This window comes from Bubalus kerabau, chromosome 14 (genome assembly GCF_029407905.1).
Source record: "Bubalus kerabau isolate K-KA32 ecotype Philippines breed swamp buffalo chromosome 14, PCC_UOA_SB_1v2, whole genome shotgun sequence".
Lineage (NCBI taxonomy): Eukaryota > Metazoa > Chordata > Mammalia > Artiodactyla > Bovidae > Bubalus > Bubalus kerabau.
The window spans coordinates 12,688,127-12,709,735 of record NC_073637.1 but is presented as its reverse complement, the minus strand read 5'-3'; the positions used below and the strand labels follow the sequence as shown (position 1 = coordinate 12,709,735).

The 21,609-nt window shown below is 45.8% G+C and overlaps 1 protein-coding gene across 18 annotated transcripts in view; it reads right to left on the bottom strand.

The window, feature by feature from the left end:
• Nucleotides 1-21,609, bottom strand: part of ASAP1 (ArfGAP with SH3 domain, ankyrin repeat and PH domain 1) — a 346,820-nt gene that overhangs the window by 46,705 nt on the left and 278,506 nt on the right. For all 18 annotated transcript variants that reach the window (XM_055545753.1, XM_055545755.1, XM_055545751.1 and 15 more), the window contains 5 exons: nt 20,502-20,588; nt 14,007-14,107; nt 12,914-12,983; nt 3,611-3,698; nt 1,485-1,533 (listed from right to left, as the gene is read on the bottom strand). In XM_055545753.1, coding sequence (XP_055401728.1) covers nt 1,485-1,533; nt 3,611-3,698; nt 12,914-12,983; nt 14,007-14,107; nt 20,502-20,588 — 395 coding nt within the window. The remainder of the gene's footprint in view (nt 1-1,484; nt 1,534-3,610; nt 3,699-12,913; nt 12,984-14,006; nt 14,108-20,501; nt 20,589-21,609) is intronic.

Below are 21,609 nucleotides of genomic sequence, written 5' to 3'. Positions count from 1 at the left end.
CTCCCTCCTCCCTCCCCATTCCATCCCTCTGGGTCGTCCCAGTGCACCAGCCCCAAGCATCCAGTATCGTGCATCGAACCTGGACTGGCAACTCGTTTCATACATGATATTTTACATGTTTTAAAGAGACAGAGGCCTAGAGAGATTCAGTGACTTGCCCAGAGCCCTATAGTGGGACTGACGTCAGACTGGGATGAGAAAACAGCTCTGCTGACCCCCTTTTTTCAGAGTTCCTCCTGTTATGCCACATTTGCCTCTTTACTTGAGAACTCATGACAAATTAAATAAATAAAAAAGTTTGTCATGATGATCCAAAAATATACATTTAAAGGACAATTCATTTTCTGGAAGAATAAAGCAAATGTGGTAGAACAGCTACATTTCAAAAGGGTTGAGAATCAAAGCAACTATTTCTGAAAATTCTTCAAAAACCTTTAAAATTGTTTTAAAGTAACTGGCACATAAAAGTATTAAAAAGTAAAATAGTGCATAATTGTGTTTTAATACTTTAAAAGCCACTTTGAGTTTATAGGAGTAAAAAAAAAATTGGCACTGTATGAGAGGCTTTAGGAAACGGCAACCCACTCTGGTATTCTTGCCTGGGAAATCCCATGGACAGAGGCACCTGGTGGGCTACAGTTCACGGGGTCGCAATGAGTCGGACACAACTTAGCGACCAAACCACCACCACCACCACGCATTTCATCTCAAGTCTCAAAATTCTGCAAGCGAGGCCTGTAACCCTCTCAGGGACAAGAAAGCCGGGGTGGGATGACCTTACCAAGATCCAAAAGCCACTAACAGGCAGACTGTGGACTAGAAATCAAGTCTGCCTGACCTCAAACATTCAGCTGCTCTTCAGCTGTACCTGCCTCCTTCCTTGGTGGGCCGAGAAAGGATTTCTCTGCTCAGTTCACTGGATGCTTTCACATGAGACAACAGCTCAGTGAGGCAGTGGAACTTCCTGTGTGACTTGGAGAAAAACGTGTGACTTGAAGGATGCCAGAATCTCCTCCATCAAAATCAAGTCTGCTATCACCACTACTGGAACCCAGAGAGAATCCAGATGGAGCCACTCCCCCAAACACGAATTACTCCAGCGCCCAGTAAAGCCCTCCCAAGTGCAGATGGCGGGATTACAAATGAAGAAGGCACAGTCCTTGTCCTCAGGAGCTCCAGGTCTCCAGAGGGCTCAGACTGAGCCAGGGGACCCAGAGGGGTGTGAAGAGGCCTGCGGGGAGGGAGCAAAACCCCTCGGGCAGTGAGGCTTGAGCAGAACCTTGAAGGGGGCACCTGAGTTGACTGAGCACCCCAGACTAAAAGAAGAGACCCATGGGAAAGCCCAGGGCTGACAGCTAAGCAGGGGAAACCCACCAGGACTGGTTCTTAGTAATAAAAAGAACACTTTTAAGTATACTACACAGAAGAGATAAAGGTGCTTTTTTCAGTTTAAGGCCTTGTGCCGTGATTTCAAAACTACTTACGCTACATAATCCTGCTCATCTTCGGCCTGAAAGTGATACGTCCTGTTATCTGAAATACAAAAAAAGAGAAAAAAATAAAGCAAAATCTTAGAAAGCAGCATGCTTCAGGTATTAATACAGATTTTAAAAGTTCCTGAGGAGAACACACTGAAAGTAGGATTCTGATATTATTTTTGCACCCTTTTTGTTTTAGCAGTTACACGATTCACTTTGTCAATACTGCTTTTCTGAAGAGAAACAGGAATACAAGAAGGTAACTGCAAACACCACCCAATGCCTAAGCATTTCTTTTGAAAAACAAGTGGGAAGGGGGATGGGTCCCACCTGGTCAAGCAGATAATTTTTTCTTTTTCGCCATGCCACCCGGCATGTGGGATCTTAGTTCCCCTACCTGGGATCAAACCCGCGCACCCTGCATTGGAAGTCTGGAGTCTTAACCACTGGACTTTTGGGGAAGTCCCTCAAGTAGATCTTAGAAATCGGAGAGTGCTAGCTGCCATAGTATTAGTATTTCACTTTCCTTTTCCAATTTGCCTTTCACTGTTTTTCTTTTTAAAGAATTTCTTTTTGTAAGAATTCATAACTCACATGGCAGCCCTGATGATCAGACAAGTCCTGCCCGAGGTTGCTTTCTGGTTAAATCAGGCTTCAGGAAGGGAGGGTTCAAGCCCTGCTGGAGGGTCACCCTCCAAGGTGTGACCCATGTAAGGAGGGGGCAGCTGGACCTGGGCAGTGTGGGCAGGTGTGCATGAGGGAAACTCTTCCTTAGAATACGGGATTTACTCGGATGCTTCCATACACTGAGGTCCAACTACCACTGTCTTACCCGCTTCACTTTCTAGGCAGTCACCCACTCGGTGACTGCACCAGGCTAGGCGCCCCCACCTCCTGTGAGAGAGGTGGTGTGTGTGCCCAAGGACACAACACAGGTGCTGGAACCCAAGCGCCCCAGCCAAACCCCGGCTTTACTGCTGAGGCTTTATGTTAAGTCGCCGGACCTTCCTGAGTCTCAGTTTTTTCTTCTGTGAAACAGGAAAATGACAAGGTTTTTGAGAGGATTACTCATCATGGACATAAAGCACCCAGCACATATTGTGGTTGGAGTCACTCAGTTGTGTCTGACTCTTGGCGACCCCGTGGACGGCAGCACGCCAGGCTTCCTTGTCCATCATTATTTCCCGGAGTTTACACAAACTCATGTCCATTGAGTCGGTGATGTCATCCAACCATCGCATCCTCTGTTGCTCCCTTCTCCTGCCCTCGGTCTTTCCCAGCATCGGCTCCTTGCATCAGGTGGCCAAAGTACTAAAGTACCAGGGGCACCCATGAAAGCACAGGGAGCCAGCCTAGAGGAAAACAATCTCCTTTCCCTCCAAAGACTATGAGGACACAGGCTATCAGTTGAGGGGGTGGATGGGCCAAAAACATGCTCCGACCCATGGAGGACAGAGCGCAGGGTCATTGATTTAGGACGTCAGAAGGCAGTTCTTGGCAGCAGGGAAATGACTTCTCCTTTCAGAGAGATTCTGTAGGGGTAAAACTCAGGAGCTGGGCAGACATAGCAGCACGCCTCAGTGTCTAGTCCATGTCCAAGCTTCTGTTTTCTTATTTTTTAACTGAAATTTTATTTTTTGACCACATTGCATAGCATTTGGGATCTTAGTTCCCCGACTAGGGAATGAACCTGCACCCCGTGATTTGGAAGTGCAAAGTCTTAACCACTGGACCACCAGGGAAGTCCCCCATCTGCGCTTCCATCAGAGTCATCCCGCGACTTTTTAAAAGAGACCTATGTCTGGGCATCACATCAAAGACCGATTCAGCACACGTAGGAGAACAATGGGAACGTGCTCAGGGAAATCCCTCCCAGGGGATAAAGCTCATGGTCAAGAACTGGCCTGGTTTACTGTACATATCTAGATTCTCCTCCACTGCAGGTGGCTTATGCCTTCCTACCCCAGGTGAGTTCCGTGTAGAGAGACCCACGCTCCTCCCAGAGCAGTGTGCCCAGCATACACCTCCTCTCAAGGAGCCCTGCTTGGGAAACACATGACTTCCAACCCAAAGAACGGGAACGGGCAGGTGGCAGGATCCACAGTAACTGACCCGGGAGAAAAAGGACTCACGTGATATCAGGTCAAAAGACTTCTTGTCCTCGGCATTCGGCTTCACCTGGCAGGTAAGAAGGTTCAGCTTGGCTGGTTGTCTGTTGGACTGGACATGACAGAAAACAGAGAAGTTGAATGCAACACAGCCTGTCACCCCCGCTGGCCCAGTGCCCCATGGGCCAGGTTGGGGAGTTCATCATACATTCGATAAGGTCTAATTCACCCTACTGGAATACTTAATCTCATTAAACAAGAGGAAAAAAAAAAGTTAGGCGGCCTACACAATGTCTTACCTGTGCGTAAGTGTCCCAGTGGTTAATAAGGATGGAACCAAGATAATTCATCTCGCTTTCAATGACCAGTGGGTATAACCCAAGGAACTGTGACTTTCTGGAATCTACACGTACATGAGCGCAAAGAGCTGACACTTGAATCACTTACTGTGAAACACAGCTGAGTGTAGTTTCTTTATCCACTCACAATGACCCCAGTCACCAGTCACTGCAAATCCCATGTCCCAGGTAGCCACAAATTTTAGTTGCCACACAAAAATCATGTTACTTCTCCCCAAAAGTACAAGGACAGTTACCACCCGTGAGACTTTGCTTAACCAACCCCCAAATCTGGAGGAAAATATAATGAAGATTTCCTATCACTTCCCGGCCAGTCTCTTGGTCACGCATATATTAATAATTCACACAGACTCTGGAGCGTCTAGACAGTCATGCTAATGTAGGCTTTGCCTTAAAAGAGTCTTGCCACATGATCACTCTGCTCAGAGCTCCTTCCAGCCCTCCTGCCCACATCTGTCCGTGGTCACACTCTGGTCAATGATGAATGCCCGTTTCTGGAAGGAGCCGACCAAGGGGTGAAGGGCCTGAGTGCCCGGGCCTGGCTGTGCTTCAGTAGAAGCCTGCAAAAGTCAGGCCTGCAAGCCCACCCCAGCTGAAGGTCATCATGCTGACAACCTCCACGCCAGGAGCATGACCACCCGACCAACTTGAGTCTTTAGGGAAAAGAGGGAGAGGAAGTAGAAAGGGAGCCCCTCAGTGGCGTATTATGATCAAGAATATTTCAGACGCACACTGTGTCTCTCATTCTCAATAATGGCTACCAGACACTTAATTTCCATTTCAACAACTTCTGAGATCTTCCTCTGTGGTTTCAAGGATATCAGACACAGAAAGGATATTAGATACCCTATGTCCTGAGTTTATCTGTTCCAAAGCAAGCTCTCTGTGGGCAGGAAGTGAGAAGACAATCCAGGGATTTCATGTTCTTTGTGCGCACATGTGACTTAGGCATAGAAACCAGAAGTCAAGTCCTGTACAGGGCGGTTTTGCATAAAAAGAAACAGTGCCCTGTACTACAGACTGACTGCCAAACCCACAATAGGGAGGCAAGGAGGTTGTGGGTCTGCAAATTTTTCTTAGAACAGATCTGGGGTTTGGGTTGCTAAAGGCCTCAAGTCTCCAAAACCGGCGGCTACAACCACAAACTTTGGCTGGGTCCACTGTAAAAGGAATTGCTAGTCCTCATCCTTTTGGGTGTTGGTAAAAACGCTGGATTTCCCGTATGAATGACAAAGACATCTGACAGGCTGAAAAGATAGCCCAGTTAATGGTGAGACTGCAGACTACCACGTTCCAATGTGGCATCCACATTCTGGAGAAGGATACAGAAAAGCTTAGGGAAGATCAAGAGATGATTAAAGGAGTGGAAAATGGGGACTTTGAAGCGAGTTTAAAGGCATCATTTGGTTGGAGCAAAGAGGCTGGGGCGTGACTTAACCGTCTGCCGGGACATGAAGGGTTGTCACTGGGGAAGGTCGGGCAGCTGTTTTCCATTTGTACAGATGGAGGAGAAAGGCCCTCCAATTGTAGAAGGTCTGAGCCAGACACGAGGAAGAACTTCCCAGGTTTACACTGATAATGTGTAATAAGGGGTTGCAAGGTTCTTGACCTAAGTAGAGAAAGCTCTTCAAAGACCTTAAGAATTTTTGAGACACCATTCATATTTGAATGTGGCAGAGGGTTAACTGGATTTCTTTTTCCTTCCCAAATCTTCATGACTCTACTGTTTATGAACCACCTCACCAGCAGACACAACCAAGCAACACAGACAAAATTTTTAAAAAGGAAAACATACTCAGTTAAGTGTCAACTGATTCTGGAAAATTAAACAGCACCATGCTTTCATTTCAAAGCATGGGCTACCTCAAAGTATGTTATCTGGAAGCTTCTGAGGACGAGGGCTTTGTGCAGTGTACGTCATTCCATGACTGACCCACAACTTCAAAGACAAGATGACACGTGATCCTCATTCCCGTGGAAGCCTGTCCAGTCTGCTGAACTGACAGCTGCCATGTCGACATGAACTTCACTTGACAGACAGGTCATGCCTGCATTGTTCTTCCTCTAAATGCTAGTGGGACAAGTGACCTGCCACTCCAAGGGCGAATCTGGAGAGCAGAGAACACAGTTTTTGAGACGTGACCAGTCACGAGTCCAGGAACACCAGGAAGTGGAGTGAGACGCTGAACCACAGTCTACGGACCAAGGGACCAGAAGGCTTGGAATCATGATAGTCATCACTGGAACGCCAGGTTTGTGTAACTTCCTCAAATTTCAAAGTCCTTTCTAGACCTTTAGCACTAATGTACAGGTTGGAAGGAAAGTTATAACCAACCTAGACAGCATATTAAAAAGCAGAGACATTACTTTGCCAACAAAGGTCTGTCTAGTCAAGGCTATGGTTTTTCCTTTGGTCATGTATGGATGTGAGAGTTGGACTGTGAAGAAAGCTGAGCACCGAAGAATTGATGCTTTTGAACTGTGGTGTTGGAGAAGACTCTTGAGAGTCCCTTGGACTGCAAGGAGATCCAACCAGTCCATTCTAAAGGAGATCAGCCCTGGGTGTTCATTGGAAGGACTGATGCTAAAGCTGAAACTTCAATACTTTGGCCACCTCATGCGAAGGGTTGACTCATTGGAAAAGACCCTGATGCTGGGAGGGATTAGGGGCAGGAGGAGTAGGGGACGACAGAGGATGAGATGGCTGGATGGCATCACCAACTCAATGGACATGAGTTTGGGTAAACTCTGGGAGTTGGTGATGGACAGGGATGCCTGGCGTGCTGCGATTCATGGGTTCGCAAAGAGTCAGACACGACTGAGCGACTGAACTGAACTGACAGCTATACTGATTAGGGAAGGTATAATCTCTCCTGCCAGTTCAGCAGACTAAAATCACAGACTAAATGACCTGCCCTGGGCTACAACGTTGATGAACAGTTTAGGAAATGCTTTCATACTGTTTATGTTACAGGAACGCAAAAAAACCCCCAAAAAAACAAAAACGGAAAGGACACAAAGGAAATGTATATTTATTGAGTCCTTACCGTTGATGATTCCTACCACACTTGGAATAAAAGCCCCAGTCTGGGTCAGGACCCCCATGGACCACCTTCAGACTCCTTCTGATTTTGGCTCCTGCCACTTGGCCTGCGGCTCCCCCTGCTGGCAGCGAGCGGCACTGGCCTCCCCCCTACACCTCTGGGCTGACTCCCTTCAGCTCCTCCCACCAGCAAGTCCAGCAAGTCCCGGAGGGAGGGGTGGTCCTGTCCTGACCTCCCTCCCTGGACTTCCTACTCCTTCACACTCCACTGAACTGCCTTCTGGGCTCTTCTCATTCCCCTTTACTGCTTGTCTTTCTTCCCACCAAGAGCACACATCTTTCTGATTTGTTCACTAAAATGTCTGGCATGCAGCAGGCACTCCATAAATATTTACCAAATGAATGAACGCATTTCTCAGCCTTACGCATACCTATCTCGTGTACCCACCTGCGAGGGGACTATTTTTAGTTTCTTTTACTAACTAAGATGAAGAAACAGGCAGAGAGCTTAACTGGTGTCCCTAAAATCTCCCAGTAAACGAGCAGCACAGAGCCTGGCGTTCATCCCTTCCGCTTCCACGGGAAGGAGCACCAGGGAACCAGCCACGTGCCCCCCAATCCTGCCCCGGCGGCAGCCCGAAGCCACAGTCCATGAGAACACCTCCTCTGAGAAGAGTAAGGGCTAGAAATAAACAGAGCAAAGGCGCCAAATATGAACTTCTATTCTGGTATCTTCTCAGGTCATTTAGCTTTTATAATTGATGCAAAGAGAAATTTTAGAACCCTATTTGAAACACCTCTTCACTTAATGCATTTGACAAAATACTGCAGAAGCCTCAAGCCCATCTAAGCACATACAAAGGGCAGGCGGTCTGTGCCACCCAGCAGATACGGGAAACAGACCTGACCAAGGACCGAGGACACGCCCAGAGCCTGAGCTCAGGAGGGCATCAGGACTTCTGCAAGGTTCCAGGGGCGGCCTCCTCCCAGGGCAAGGACCGAGGGGGAGAGGCGCGGGTGCGGGCCCCTGGGAGTGAGAGAGACAAGGCTAAAGGTGATGAGGAAGTTAACAGGGAGGGCACTGCGGCTGGAGCGGAGGACTCGCGCCCCTTCCCAGGAGCGCGGCAGTTACACTGATGGGACCCCCTCGCAGCACCGACCAGCCCACCGACATCCAGGGAGATGGCTGGGGGAGGAGTCGAGAGAGTAAGACTGGCGAGCAATGACAGGGCCTGAATCAAAGTGATGGTCATGGTGCTGATGGCTGGGGACTCAAGATACTGCTGAAAAGAGACTTTTCGTTATTCCCAAAGATCCCTCTATGTAGCAGGTGGCTCTCCCAGGCCCCGCATTTGAACGATGGGTTGGGGGGGGGGGGTCTGCGCCCCTGTAGGCTCTGCTGAACAGCAAGTTTAAAAAGCTCCAAGTGCCCCCACCCCAACATCATTACGATGTCTTTCAAAAATGAAGACTGTTCCAGCTCTGTTCCCTGAAAAACTTTGAGGCTTGTCCTTTTACAGCTTTTACTGTTCCTTAAAAGAACGCATATTTCTGGAAGAAACTCTAGGAGACAGAGATAGTACAAAGCAGAAACTGAACATTACTTGTTAATCCTACTTACACCCAGGGACACTCATGGCTAATACCTGATTTTAACAAGATATGCGCGTGTGTGAAAAGTCTGTTTTTAGAAAAACATGGGTTGGTTCCATCTGTATATATTGTTTTGTAAACTGCTTTTTCCAGTTAACATTATTCACATAAGTGTTCATTTTTGCATATGTGCACGCACACACACACACACGTGGCAAAGCTGCTCGCAGGATTCTGAACATGTTTCCCCTCGGTAAGCTCTTGACACGTTCCCTGCACAGAAGTGATGACGACATCACCCCTCTGACATAAGCGCTCTGCCACCCTAAACAGAAGATACCCTTCAGCTAGGAAAGTCATCACAAACGTGTGCAGAAACAGAATGAATCGATGCTGGTGAACGTTTCTGCATCTCCTGAAAGAAAACAAACACCACACATTTGTCCATCACAGCTTGGCATGCATTGCGGTGAAGTGTTTTTGCTGGAAGTGTGAAGTTGTTAGCGCAGGCGTATTTCTGTTAGAAGAAAACAGCTGCTACTGGAATTAGTATCCAGAAATGAAATTATTTCCCCCCATCATTCAGCTGGATTGCTCGCTGCACAAACAACTGAACATTATTAATTACTTGGAAAATAAGGCTGACCCAGCCAGGCTCAGGCTGCTGGGTAGAAAGAGGTAAAAATAAAATAATAAAGCTCTCTTCATTTCCTAGGCGAATGCTTGCTAACACAGCTGTTTAGATCTTTACACTCATTTCAATTTTTGTTCAATATTTATTTAGACACCTACCATGCCTTAGAGGGACACAATCACACAACTCCTGGATAAGAAGTTAGGCATGCACTGAACACCTACCACTGAAGAGAGATCTTAACTCCAAAAATTTAGTACAGTAAAACTTCTGGCTTTTGCAAAGTATTTTGGTTTCTTTGGGGGCAAGGTAGTGGTTTTCATTTGTTGAGCACCTAAACCTTATCTCCTGCATTTGCAGGTGGATTCTTTACCGCTGAGTCACTTGGGAAGCTAGAAGGGAATAAGATATCTTAATAAGCAAATTATACAAATTTGACATCAGAGAAAACGGAGGCTCCAAAGCCTTGAGTAACTTATCCAAGGTTCTACAGCTTGTTTCAGGAATTGGTTTAGTTCAGTTCAGTCGCTCAGTCGTGTCCGACTCTTAGCGACCCCATGAATCGCAGCACGCCAGGCCTCCCTGTCCATCACTAACTCCCGGAGTTTACTCAGACTCACGTCCATCAAGTCAGTGATGCCATCCAGTCAACTCACCCTCTGTCGTCCTCTTCTCCTCCTGCCCCCACTCCCTCCCAGCATCAGAGTCTTTTCCAATGAGTCAACTCTTCGCATGAGGTAGCCAAAGTACTGGAGTTTCAGCTTTAGCATCATTCCTTCAGGAGTTGGAGTCCGGGTCTAATCAGCTTCAGGATTTGTCCTTTTATAATTCACAGTGCTGCGTATAATCTCGTGGGGGAGAGGAAAATGGTCTCTTTTTGCAGTGACAACAGGGACAAAGATGTGGAAGTGGGCAGAGTCCAGGCTGACCTCAATAGAGGCCGATCACAGAAACCAGGTTATTGAACACACTGCAAGGCGGGGAGCAGCCTGTTGTGAGCGGGCTTTCAGAGCATCTGTTGAAGTCCTGAAGCTGAATGTTATCTTCCAGGCTCTGGACAAGATGGAGAACAAGATTCCCTGGAAAATGTCTGTGGGTCTAAAGAGCCCAAGGATAGGGACAGAGAATCAAATTCTTGCTCTAGTGTGATGCCTGGAGGTGCCAGAAGTGTTGTCCACTTCTAACAGGAAGAAATGAAATTCCTATGAGAGGACAGGTGCCCCACATGAGCTTCATCAAGTCCTTCCAGGAAGAAACAGCAGTACAAAGGAATTCCAGTAAGTGAGATTAAACACGAGATGTTAACACATGAGGGAAGAAGGTGATACCAACAGCAATAATGATAGCTGACATTTACTGAGCGCTACTTCCAACTCGCATTGTGTTCTATTTACTTGCAATCAATGAACTCATTTAATCTTTACATATACCTATGAATTGGGCACTACTATGAGGAATTTAGTGTTATTTTGACTCAAATCATGGCAGTTTGGGCCCACAGTGATGGGTGACGTCACCCCCATCAGATTTTTTTAAACTTTTTTTTTTTTTTGGTTACACCACGTGGCATGTGGGGTGTTAGTTCCCTGACCAGGGATCGAACCCATGCCCCCTGCATCGGAAGCTCGGAGCCTTAACGACCAGCAAAGATGAGTAATCATTTAAGTTTATCAGACATTTGGCTTCCCTGGTGACTCAGATGGTAGATATAAATCTGCCTGAAATGTGGGAGATGTGGGTTCAATCCCAGGATTGGGAAGATCCCCTGGAGAAGGGAATGGCAACCCATTCCAGTATTCCTGCCTGGAGAACCCCAGGGACATAGCCTGACAGGCTACAGTCCATGGAATCGCAAAGAGTCAGACACGACTGAGTGACACTTACCGTGGTCCAGGTTCTATAAAGCTTTAAATGAATCATCTAACTCTCATGACACTGAAAGGCAGGTACTGTTAATATCCCAGTTGACAAGTGAGGAGTAAAGTATCTTAACAAAAGCTGGCATCAGATGAAAGGACTATTATGTAGTAGAAAGAGCACAGGCACTGGGAACTCAGAGGCAAACAGGACACTAGCTTCTTATACTTTTGAAATTAATTTCTCAGGATTATTATGGTCAAGGGGTACTTCACATATAATCCTTATATTTTCTTTCTTGGATAGCTTGTTCTATTGTATTATATATTGATACTGCAATGCTTATGCTAAAAAACTAAAGTAAAAGCCAACAATACAAAGATACAGAAATTTATTTATAATAGTCTAGTGGCTTAACATAAACAGTTTTATCCTTAAGCTTTATGCTAACGTTTGCCATAGATTTGTCAGAACTGGCGTTTTGAAATGAAAACATCTCATGCTGCATGAACAGATACTAGACACGATCAGTATTCCTGTGACAGCTGATTCAGAGGTTTTCACTGAATTTGATTCCCCAAGTGCTGCATTACTTTGAATAGTAAACTAAAAAAAAAAAATTGTTTTTGAACAGGTATGTGCGAAGAAGTGAAACTGTAGAAGAAATCTCGGGATGTGTGCGGGTATACAGAAAATGGATTTTTTCCAAAACAGTCAGCTGGAGAGACGAATGGTCCCTGGAGCACAACGAGAGTGTGTGGTCAAGCCAACAGGCCATGGCTCGCCAATCTAAACACATACTTGACCCTCTCCCAAGTCAACCTGGTAAGAACAACCTGCCAAAGTGACTGGGCCTTTCCAGCATGAGGAATTCCCCTGTCTTAATTAAGGGGTCCCAAACAAAGACCCTGTATTTCCTGACCGAAAAAAGCTGTTTTATCCCCTTTTCAAAAGGTCACTGAATTCCACATGTTTTCTCAGGAAACTGCTGGCCCTGATTTTCAACCTGTTTCTAAGGAATGAGAGGTGTTTGCAAAGTCTGGAGAAGCCAGCTAAAACTGGCCACAGAGATCTTTCTGTGGGGGCAGGTTATGTGATTACAAAGCGATGTAACTGGCAGTAAAAAAAAGTGTGGCCTGAAGCCAGTGAAAAGTAGGGACCAGGTTAACACAAACCAGTGGGAGGTGGTCAGAGGTTAGGTGGAGAGGACCCACTTCCCCTGGGCTGCTCCGGGGGCAGGAGAGGTGGACTCACAATTTCCAACGTATGCAGCAGGGCAGGCTGCCTGTCAATAGATTTCGGTACCTACAGGGGCGTCCGAGGAAGAGGTAGCACAAATACCAACTGCTATTAACTGTGGCCACACACAGCGGGGCGCCTCATTCAATCACCACCAGCACCTCTGGCAGTTAAATGCTTTTCTCCAGGCAAATGGTGAACCTGGGATGCAGAAAACTTTAGGTTTTCCAAATATGTGTGAAGTTACACAGATTTCTAAAGAAAGAGCCAGCTGTTGAGATAATCTGGGTAGCATCTAGATGTGTTAAAACTTCAGAACAGCCAATAATATCTTCCCAGAGATGAGATGAAAAAAGTAAGGAACGCCCGATTCGGTTTCGAGGGAGCAGAAGGCAAAGTTCTGGTGAAGCAGGAGAACCAGGCAGGACAAAGAAGGACAGACTTCCTTCGTGAAGGAATCTCCTAAACCCTCTGACTGAACCCCACACGTTAAACACACAGGGGCAGAGTTTCAGGCTGGTTACAGCATGCGCTTGCTTTCCGGGCCACGTGGCCAGAAGGCATCGCAGACACAAGGGTGGTGAACGAGCAGACACACTTACCGTGGCGTGGGAGATGGTCAGGATCCCGTTCTTGACGGAGCACTTCCTTCTCTGCCACACTTTCCGGATCCTGAGGATGGAGCCAAACACGACCCGATACAGCATCCGCTTCATGCAGCTGTGCGGTGTCATGCTTGACCATCATCACAAAAACCCCCCACCAAACCCCACACAAGCCCACCAAACCCCATACAAGCCCACCAAACCCCACACAAGCCAGGGTCTGGGCTGCCGTTTATTACCCCAGGGGGAGGGGAACACAGACTAGCAGGCACACAGGGAGGCACCAGAGCACTGGTTTCTTCCCGCTCTGGCCGCACCTCACGGCACGTGGAACTTCCCTGAGCAGGGACTGAACCTGTGTCCCCTGCAGTGGAGGCACAGAGTCTTAACCACTGGGCCGCCAGGGAAGCCCACAGCACTGTTGTTGATAGTGAAAACGGGAGACAACAACAGAAATCTGATAGCAGGAGAATAGATAAATGATTACAGTCACATTCATACTACAGGGTATCATGCAGGCATTTAAAAAGAATAACACAACTACAATATGTGTGGACCTACGCAGATTTTTGAAGCACACTGTTGGTTGAAAAAGCAAGCTGTTTTAAGATACTTTGGGTATCATCTAGAATAGTTAAAATTTCAGACTTACAAAACAGCATTCTACATTTTCTATACATATATGTATAAACGTATTTCCTTCTTTATTGTCTGTCTCCCTGGTGAGCATGTAAGCTCTATAACGATAAGGACTTTCTTTGGTTCAGAGTTATATCCCCAGTGTCTGCAACAGGGCCTGGCGTGTAGGACTCCCAGAAGGTATCTGCTGAACGCATGGGGACAGTCCCTGCCTTCCTCAAACCACACATTACAAGTCACAGGTGCCATCTGTAGACACAGACCAGTTACCACTGCTTCTAAAGACAGCAGGTTAACTCTCAGACTTGCCTGAGGGAAGCACCATTCGAAGCTGGTGCATGGGAGACTGTAAGTGCGTCTCCCTGCCCGAGAGGCTGGGGCAGGTCCCTAGGTTACTAGCCCCTGGAAGGATGCTGAGCACACAGGGGACCCCGGGCGGCTGTGGACGTACCCGTCACTCTTCTTCAGCAGGTAGCCCTTCTTCTCGCTGCCGTACTCCTTGTTGCCCTGCAACTGGTGCATGCTGTAGCCTCCTTGCCGGCTCTGGGAATCCTAGACAGGAGACGCCATGGATTAGACTCATGCCGGAGACAATTCTCCACTCCTTGACCCTAGTCTGCCATGGAGCCTTGGCCTGTTGGTCTGGAGCTAAGAGAATTGTGGACTTTTGAGAGCTGCCAGGTCCTTGATCATATACTAACGGAGGAAACTGGGCAAGTAAGCAATTGCCAGACAAGCCTGAGCTGAGGGCTGGGGTCCGGGTCTCCTATTTCTAGTCCGGAAGCCAGCTCTACCTCAGAGACACTGCAGCGGCAAGCTGTTCTAGGACTCAAACCAGTCTACACTGGCAGCAGAGGCGAGCGCAGAGAGGGCTAGGGGAAGCGAGGTGGGCACCCAGCGAAGCTCATGCACCCCGAGAGTTCCTCCTCCGGGCACGCTGCCTCTCCCTCACCTTTTCTGCTAAAATACCCCCAACAAAAAGCATCCCTTCTCAGTGAGGGATGAAGAACTGCAATAAAACTCTTGTTCTGCAACTAACGAGTCCTCTGTAAGAATACACCTATACCCACGCTTTGCATTTAAAAGGATGACTCGGTGGCAGGGAAAAGCGTATGACATGGTGACAGGACAACACAGATGCAGACAAGCTCAATTTAACATCCACGAGTGCTTCCCCCTCGTTTCTAAAGACTGCACTGTGGAAAGGTAAGAAAAGAACCGACAACGCTGAACTGTAGAACGGGAACACGGGGCGTTAGACACAGACAGTACGGTCTGACAAAACACATGGACTTACTCTCCTAGACTTCGATCAGGAAGGGCAAAAGCAAGAGGGAAAAAAAGGCAGAACATTTGAAAATACAGTTAATTTCATTGATAGTCTTATTGTTTATAGGCTAAGCAGTTTTTACAACACAGAGAGACAACATCACTGTAAAGATAATTAACATCGGGTATCTCTCACACTTCAGAGTCATGATAAACTTTGGGTGGCAGGATAATAAAACATCTTTATCAAGTTGCATTTCAGGTCACTTGAGAACAGAGGGAAAAGAAAGCTGAATGGAAGAGGAAGTACACGCTTCACCAAGATTGAAAGGCTGACAAACCTCTACATGTTTATGTGTAAAAAAAACCCAGTTCTTTACTTACAAAGTCTAAAGAAAACAGCAAGTGGTAGGAAGACCCTTTGTTTTCCTACAATTTATATGAAGTGAAGAGAATTTAATGAAAATAACAATAAACAGCTCAGAAGCAAGCCCTGAAACGTGATGGGGAAGAGGCAGGAGGCTGAGGCATTTACTGATGATTGCCCACGGCCTGCCTCCCAGGCCAGGATGGCCTCTCCCTGGCCTTCAAGATCCCCTGGACCAACAACGTGTGCTTGGCGAGTGCTCGGTGAATGTCAGTAACAGCTGCAGGGAAATCTGTAGGGCTACTGCATACACCATGAGTTCACTGTTCAAAAGCACGCCCCGGACGCTCCCTATCATCCAGGTGCCGCAAAGTGCTGATGACGCTGGCTGGGATATAGCCTGTCCTGGAATTGGACGCTCACCCTTGGCCCCAGCTGTCCTGCTCTCTAGTGTGGGTAACTGAGAGCTGACTGCACGCTGTACCGGGCTTGGTGACTCAGACTAAAGAGGTTACAAACTCTGCTTGGTTTGTTTGTTTTATTTTTTTTTTTTAATTGGACATGCAGCTTGTGGAGTTTAGTTCCCCAACCAGGGATCGAACCTATGCCCCTTCCATTGGGAGCTCAGAGTCTTAACCACTGGACCACCAGGGAAGTCCTTGCTTGTTTTCTTAATCTGAGTCATTTCTTTAACTGGCCAGATTCCCTCCAGCTGAAATATATCATTGGACAGTTTTAACCGTCTGGGGAAGGGTGGAGCCTAGGAATGTTGAAAAATTCCCCTCCAGGTTTACTTTCAACCAGGGTCTACAGCCTTGGACTCGGGAGCTGTGACTGAGGGGCTGAACCTCATACCAAACAGGCAAGAGTCTGCCTCCTCCAGTGCCTCCAGGGACACCCCGATGCAATGGTGGGGACACCTGGGGTTTTTTTCAAGGAGGCAGCAGTGTGTCCACAATACCAGTCAAGAAATACGAGGACAGAAGATCAGATCAGATGATAGAGACTTGAGCCATGAGACAAAATTCACAGGCTGGGATAAATGAAACCCCCAGAATTCCTGCCTTAACCCAGGGAAATCACTTAACTACGGAACATTACTTAACAGGTATCTTTGCCACATCTATACCTCCCCAAAACATGAAAAACAAACTCTAACATCTCCTTGATATAGATTCTTATTAAAAGAATAACTATCTTTCTTGGACCCCTTTTCAACTTCTCTTTATCTGCTCACATAATTCCTAGTCTGTCTGAATGCTTTAAAAACTATTCCTCTTTCACCTTAACTGGCCTGCTAACATTTAAGATAAAGGTCCAAGTTTAAAAAAGTAAAAGTACTTTTTTAAAAAAATAAGGATTCAGATGGTGATAATTGATGAAAACTATTGTATTCTGTAAACTTACTACTAAGACATTCCTTACATATATTTTTACTAGTCTAAATTACCTTTAAATTCTGAATAACAAGCAGATTGAGTATTCTTTGCTTTATATCAGACAAACATGGTTTTAAAGGTGAATAAAGTGGCTGAAGCCTAGGCTTTGACCCCAGAAGTCTGTTTCATTAAACCAAGCAGGAAGGAAGTGATGAGTCAGAAGTAGCATCAACAATCCTAAACTAACTACTGAGTTTTATGACCTAAGAAAGTCACACAAATGATTATGATATTGAGAAATGATGGTTCAGCATAGCACTCCAGATAAACAAAAAGAGGATTCTATTTTTCGAGAAAGTAAATCTTGGAGAATTGTTAACACTTAATAACAAAACAATCTGGAAAAAGGAAAGGCCACCCACTCCAGTATTCTGGCCTGAACAATTCATGGACACAGGAGCCTGGCAGGCTGCAGTTCATGGGGTTGCAAAGAATCGGACACAACTGAGTGACTCTCACACACACAGTAACTAAACAAAGCACAACTGAAGGCATGAAATAGGCTCTGAATCCTCTAACAGCAGAACGGGAACCAATATGTGCCGAGGAAAGAGAGATGCAAATGAGAAACTCATTCAGGCAAGCAATTTAAAACTAAACTTAAAAAGAAAACCTTGGAGAAATTCCATGATGTGACTCAAGAGATATAAAGTGTAGAATGAGAAACTATGGTGGTACTTTTTTAGTTCAATTTCCCATTCTCTATTAGCAGTACAAATGAGCTTACTTTCTTATTAGAAAACCTTATTAACATATAAGATGCATTACTAAGGAGCAGAATCTTACATCCTCTAAAACTGCAAGCAATTACACCCTCATTGACTTAATGGCTTATAATTGTTTCTGGCACCCAATTTAACACTAAACCTCTATTTATAGAAGCTTCAAATTTCTAATGTAAGGTATGAATGGAGTGGGCAGAGGAGTTCTTTTGTGTCATCTTACTAAATATTTACTAGTTGTTTTGGGGTGCCAGGCAACATACCAGATCCTGTGAAAGGAGAGATGAGCAAAATACATAGTTTGCAAACTAAGATGGGTTACTGAGACAGACTCAAAGAAAAAGGTGGAGTTTGGGGAACAATTTATGAATAGCATCATTAAAAATCAAATATTTTCAACCCTAAAAATAGTATTAAGGCAAACAGTCCTTTTACAAAGTTCAGTTCAGTTCAGTCCAATGCTCAGTCGGGTCCGACTCTTTGCGACCCCATGAATCGCAGCACGCCAGGCCTCCCTGTCCATCACCAACTCCCGGAGTTCACTCAAACTCACGTCCATAGAGTTGGTGATGCCATCCGGCCATCTCATCCTCTGTCGTCCCCTTCTCCTCCTGCCCCCAATCCCTCCCAGCATCAGAGTCTTTTCCAATGAGTCAACTCTTCCCATGAGGTGGCCAAAGGACTGGAGTCTCAGCTTTAGCATCATTCCTTCCAAAGAACACCCAGGGCTGATCTCCTTTAGGATGGACTGGTTGGATCTCCTTGCAGTCCAAGGGACTCTCAAGAGTCTTCTCCAACACCACAGTTCAAAAGCATCAATTCTTCGGCGCTCAGCTTTACAAAGTTAGGCTATTATAAAAACCTAACTAATTTCCTGAAACATTTGCCAAAAGTCAATAAAGAATTGTGACAAGGAAAAAATGCGTCTACCAAAAATCCACAGATCCTATTCAGAGTTCAAATTCTTGAAGCTTCCTTTAATAGAGTCAGGTTGAAGCTGGTGGGGGTGAGAAGGCTGAATGATTTGATGGGTGACTTTAATTTTTCAAGTCCTTATTTTAGATTACTTTACACTCTTCCCAAACTGGAGTGCAAGAACTCTCTGGTGGACAGTCTTTTACTAAGTCATTAAAAATCATTACCTTCTAAACACATATTGTGATAGGAGATGATAAACACCATGAGAATGGGACAGCCATGTTATGAAAAGTCAACTTTACTTGTAAAATACCCTGGACATGGTGTTAATGAAAACTTACTTATTAATTTGGAGTGGAATTAAAATAAACCATGTGGATTTCCTCATGCGTATGAGAGGCTTAGATGCAACTATGCTGTTTAACTAGTGTGAGCAGAATAGTCTTTATGCAAAACAAAAAGGGACTGTAATAGTCTTTTTTTCTTTTTTCTCCCAGGAAAGCTTCCAAGCACAGGAAAGAGGTAATCCGTGTGACCAAACAAAGGAAGTGCTTAAGTATACAACTGCCAGCTGAAAACCGTGTCGTTTTCTCCCCAGACAGAGACCTAGCTCTTACCCCTCTAGTTGGGTATTTCTAGGGCTCTTTCACTGAGAAGTAAGAACAAGCTGCAGGAGACAGCTTCTCCCAGGGCCAGCAATAAGCGTGGTCTGAGGCCTCAGAGCACAGGTGCAGACGCTGCAGAGACTGGATGAGCTGGGTATGAGCCCACACGCCTCCCAGCCCCTTGGTGCCTCCTCCCAGGGATCAGCAGGTGCTCAGAGCAGGGCTGCAGGCTCCACTCGCTGCGTGAACACCCAGGATTTATATAAAAACTGGATTTGAGGAGGCAGGAGGGTAGAGGGTGACAGTCATTCAGTCAAGGGAACCTTCAAAGTTGCTTTAAGATTAATGGTGCTGGCGCATGCTTGAGGGGGTTTGCTCTGTTCCTGTTTTGGACTCCTTGAACCCCTTTTGGAAACTTTAGGAATTTACAGAGGGTTAGTTTGCAACATTTAAAAAAAAAGGGGGGGGGCGGGGGGGGGGAACACTTCCCCCAGTGGTCCAGTGGTTAAGACTGCCTTTCTCTGCAGGAAGGGTGGGTCCAGTCCTTGGTCAGGGAACTAAGATTCCCACATGATGCACGGTGCAGCCGAAAATTAAAAAAACAACAAAAAAAATCAGCTTGCAATTGTGAGATAATACAGGGAGGAACTGAAACTATAAAAGTGCTGTATTTTCTGTGATTTTGATTAAGTATTGCACTTAAACTGAATCCATCGTAATTTCATAACATAAGCACTACCTTCTCCCATGCGGTGAATGGTGCTCACTACTCCATGGGCCCTTCAAATGAAGTCCCTTCCCTTCAGTTGCACCCCAGGTCCTCCACAACCACGTCTGGGTTTTTGCCTCAGAAGCAGCATGTCTCACTCCTCCACCCACGCTGCCCCAAGCTGTAGGTGGCTGCAGACTCCGCCTGAGTCTTTCTGGCTTCTTCTCTTTTCTGGCATGGCCCCTCCCAATCTCTTACAGCCTCCATACTGCTGTAGGTCTGATCGCTGGTTCACACGGCTGACTATTACCTACTAGGCAATGAGCTCCTTGATGGAAGGGACCCAAGTTCAGTGCCTAGAACAGTTGCTGGCACACGGTAAGTATTCATTAAATGCTTGACCAAACAAATGAACAGATGAGACTAGTAATTAAGGATGTGTATTGCATTCATTTAACACTTAACCATTCACTGTATACTCCGTTTCAGCCCGCAAGGACAACCTCACATTAATTTTTCTAACTGTGGGGACAAAAGCTCTGCATCAAAATAAGTTCTCTATTTTTCTGGCAGAATGAGACAGGTTCCTCTTAGCTGCCTGGAATGGGGGTGTGATCATCAATGCTTACTCTTTAAAGCCTGGGGGGGTGCTCTTCTGAAGCACACCTCTTTAAGCCAGGATGGCAAACCTGGTCATGGAACTGGGCAGATCCTTTTTTGTTCTTTTACAAGGAGGGAATGGGAACTTAGAGGCTGTGTCTACTGCATTTTAGATGACAGCTGTATCTTGGGTCTTATCTGTCCCCACCACCACCATGACCACCCTGGCAGGAAGCCCTCCCTATGCTTGTTCTGCAGATCAGGATACGAGGCCCCACTCAGAGGTGAGCCCTGCTGGAAACACAGAGACCACCTACTTCTTTCTGATCGAGTTGGAGCGAAGACTTTATTAGGTCTCGGAGTGCGGTCAGCTGTTTCTTTTCTTCATCCTGGGTCTGTTTGATCTATGAGAGAAAAACATTTCTTCTATCACTCATCTCTCATACATTTATGATCAGAGTTTAACTCATCCAAATAGATACCACTCATCAAACAATTATACAGTTGATTTCCTTATTAAAAGTCCTTCGCATGGTCTCATTTTTGACAGGCATGATTTTTCTCATCTTCTTAAACTACCAGTGAGGTTGGAAATTAGTGAATAATGCAACGTGCTTTCTTACTACGTAGTACGTCTAGGCTAGACAATTAACTCAGAAGGACTATTTTAAACAAAGGTAAGAAGTAACACTGAGTCATTTGAGTTTTTCAAAGGGTGGTAGTGGAAATACCATGATGTGACTGAATGGGCCAGAAGACAACCCTCAGAATGACTGGAATCCCAGAGCTAACGCATAGACGAAAGTTTACAAAGTTTACACGAGGGGAAGGGACTGGTGCTGCTTTCCTTTCTTTTCTTTTTCTTTGGTGCTGCTTTTCCTAATTACTTGGAATTTAACTGCAACCTGAGCCATGTTAGCTTATTCAAGAAAAATCAGAAAAAATTCACAGCTGTGTATTTTTGAAGTTCAGAATATCATTTGTAACACTAAAACCTTATTTGAATACATGCAGTTACACTCCTAAATACATACTTTGTTTTTTAAATTTGAAAGTGAATGTTCATTTCCCTCCCCAAACTTTCACCTTTTTATTTCGTATTGGGGTGTAGCCGATTTACAATGCTGCGGTAATTTCAGGTGAACAGCAAAGGGACTCAGCCATATGTATGCCAGTATCCATTCTCCCCCAAACTCCCCTCCCATCCAGGCTGCCACATAACACTGAGTAGAGTTCCATGTGCTGTACACTAGGTCCTCGTATATACTTTTAATATTATTCATTGCCAACTGGTTCATGAAGAACAAATTTGAGATTTCTACATAGGCATTTAGTTTTTTTCTCAAAAAAGTTTTCCTCTTGATTTTCTTCCTATAAAGGCAAAACATAGACAGTAGGGGGAAAGAAAGGGGAGGAAATATAAAA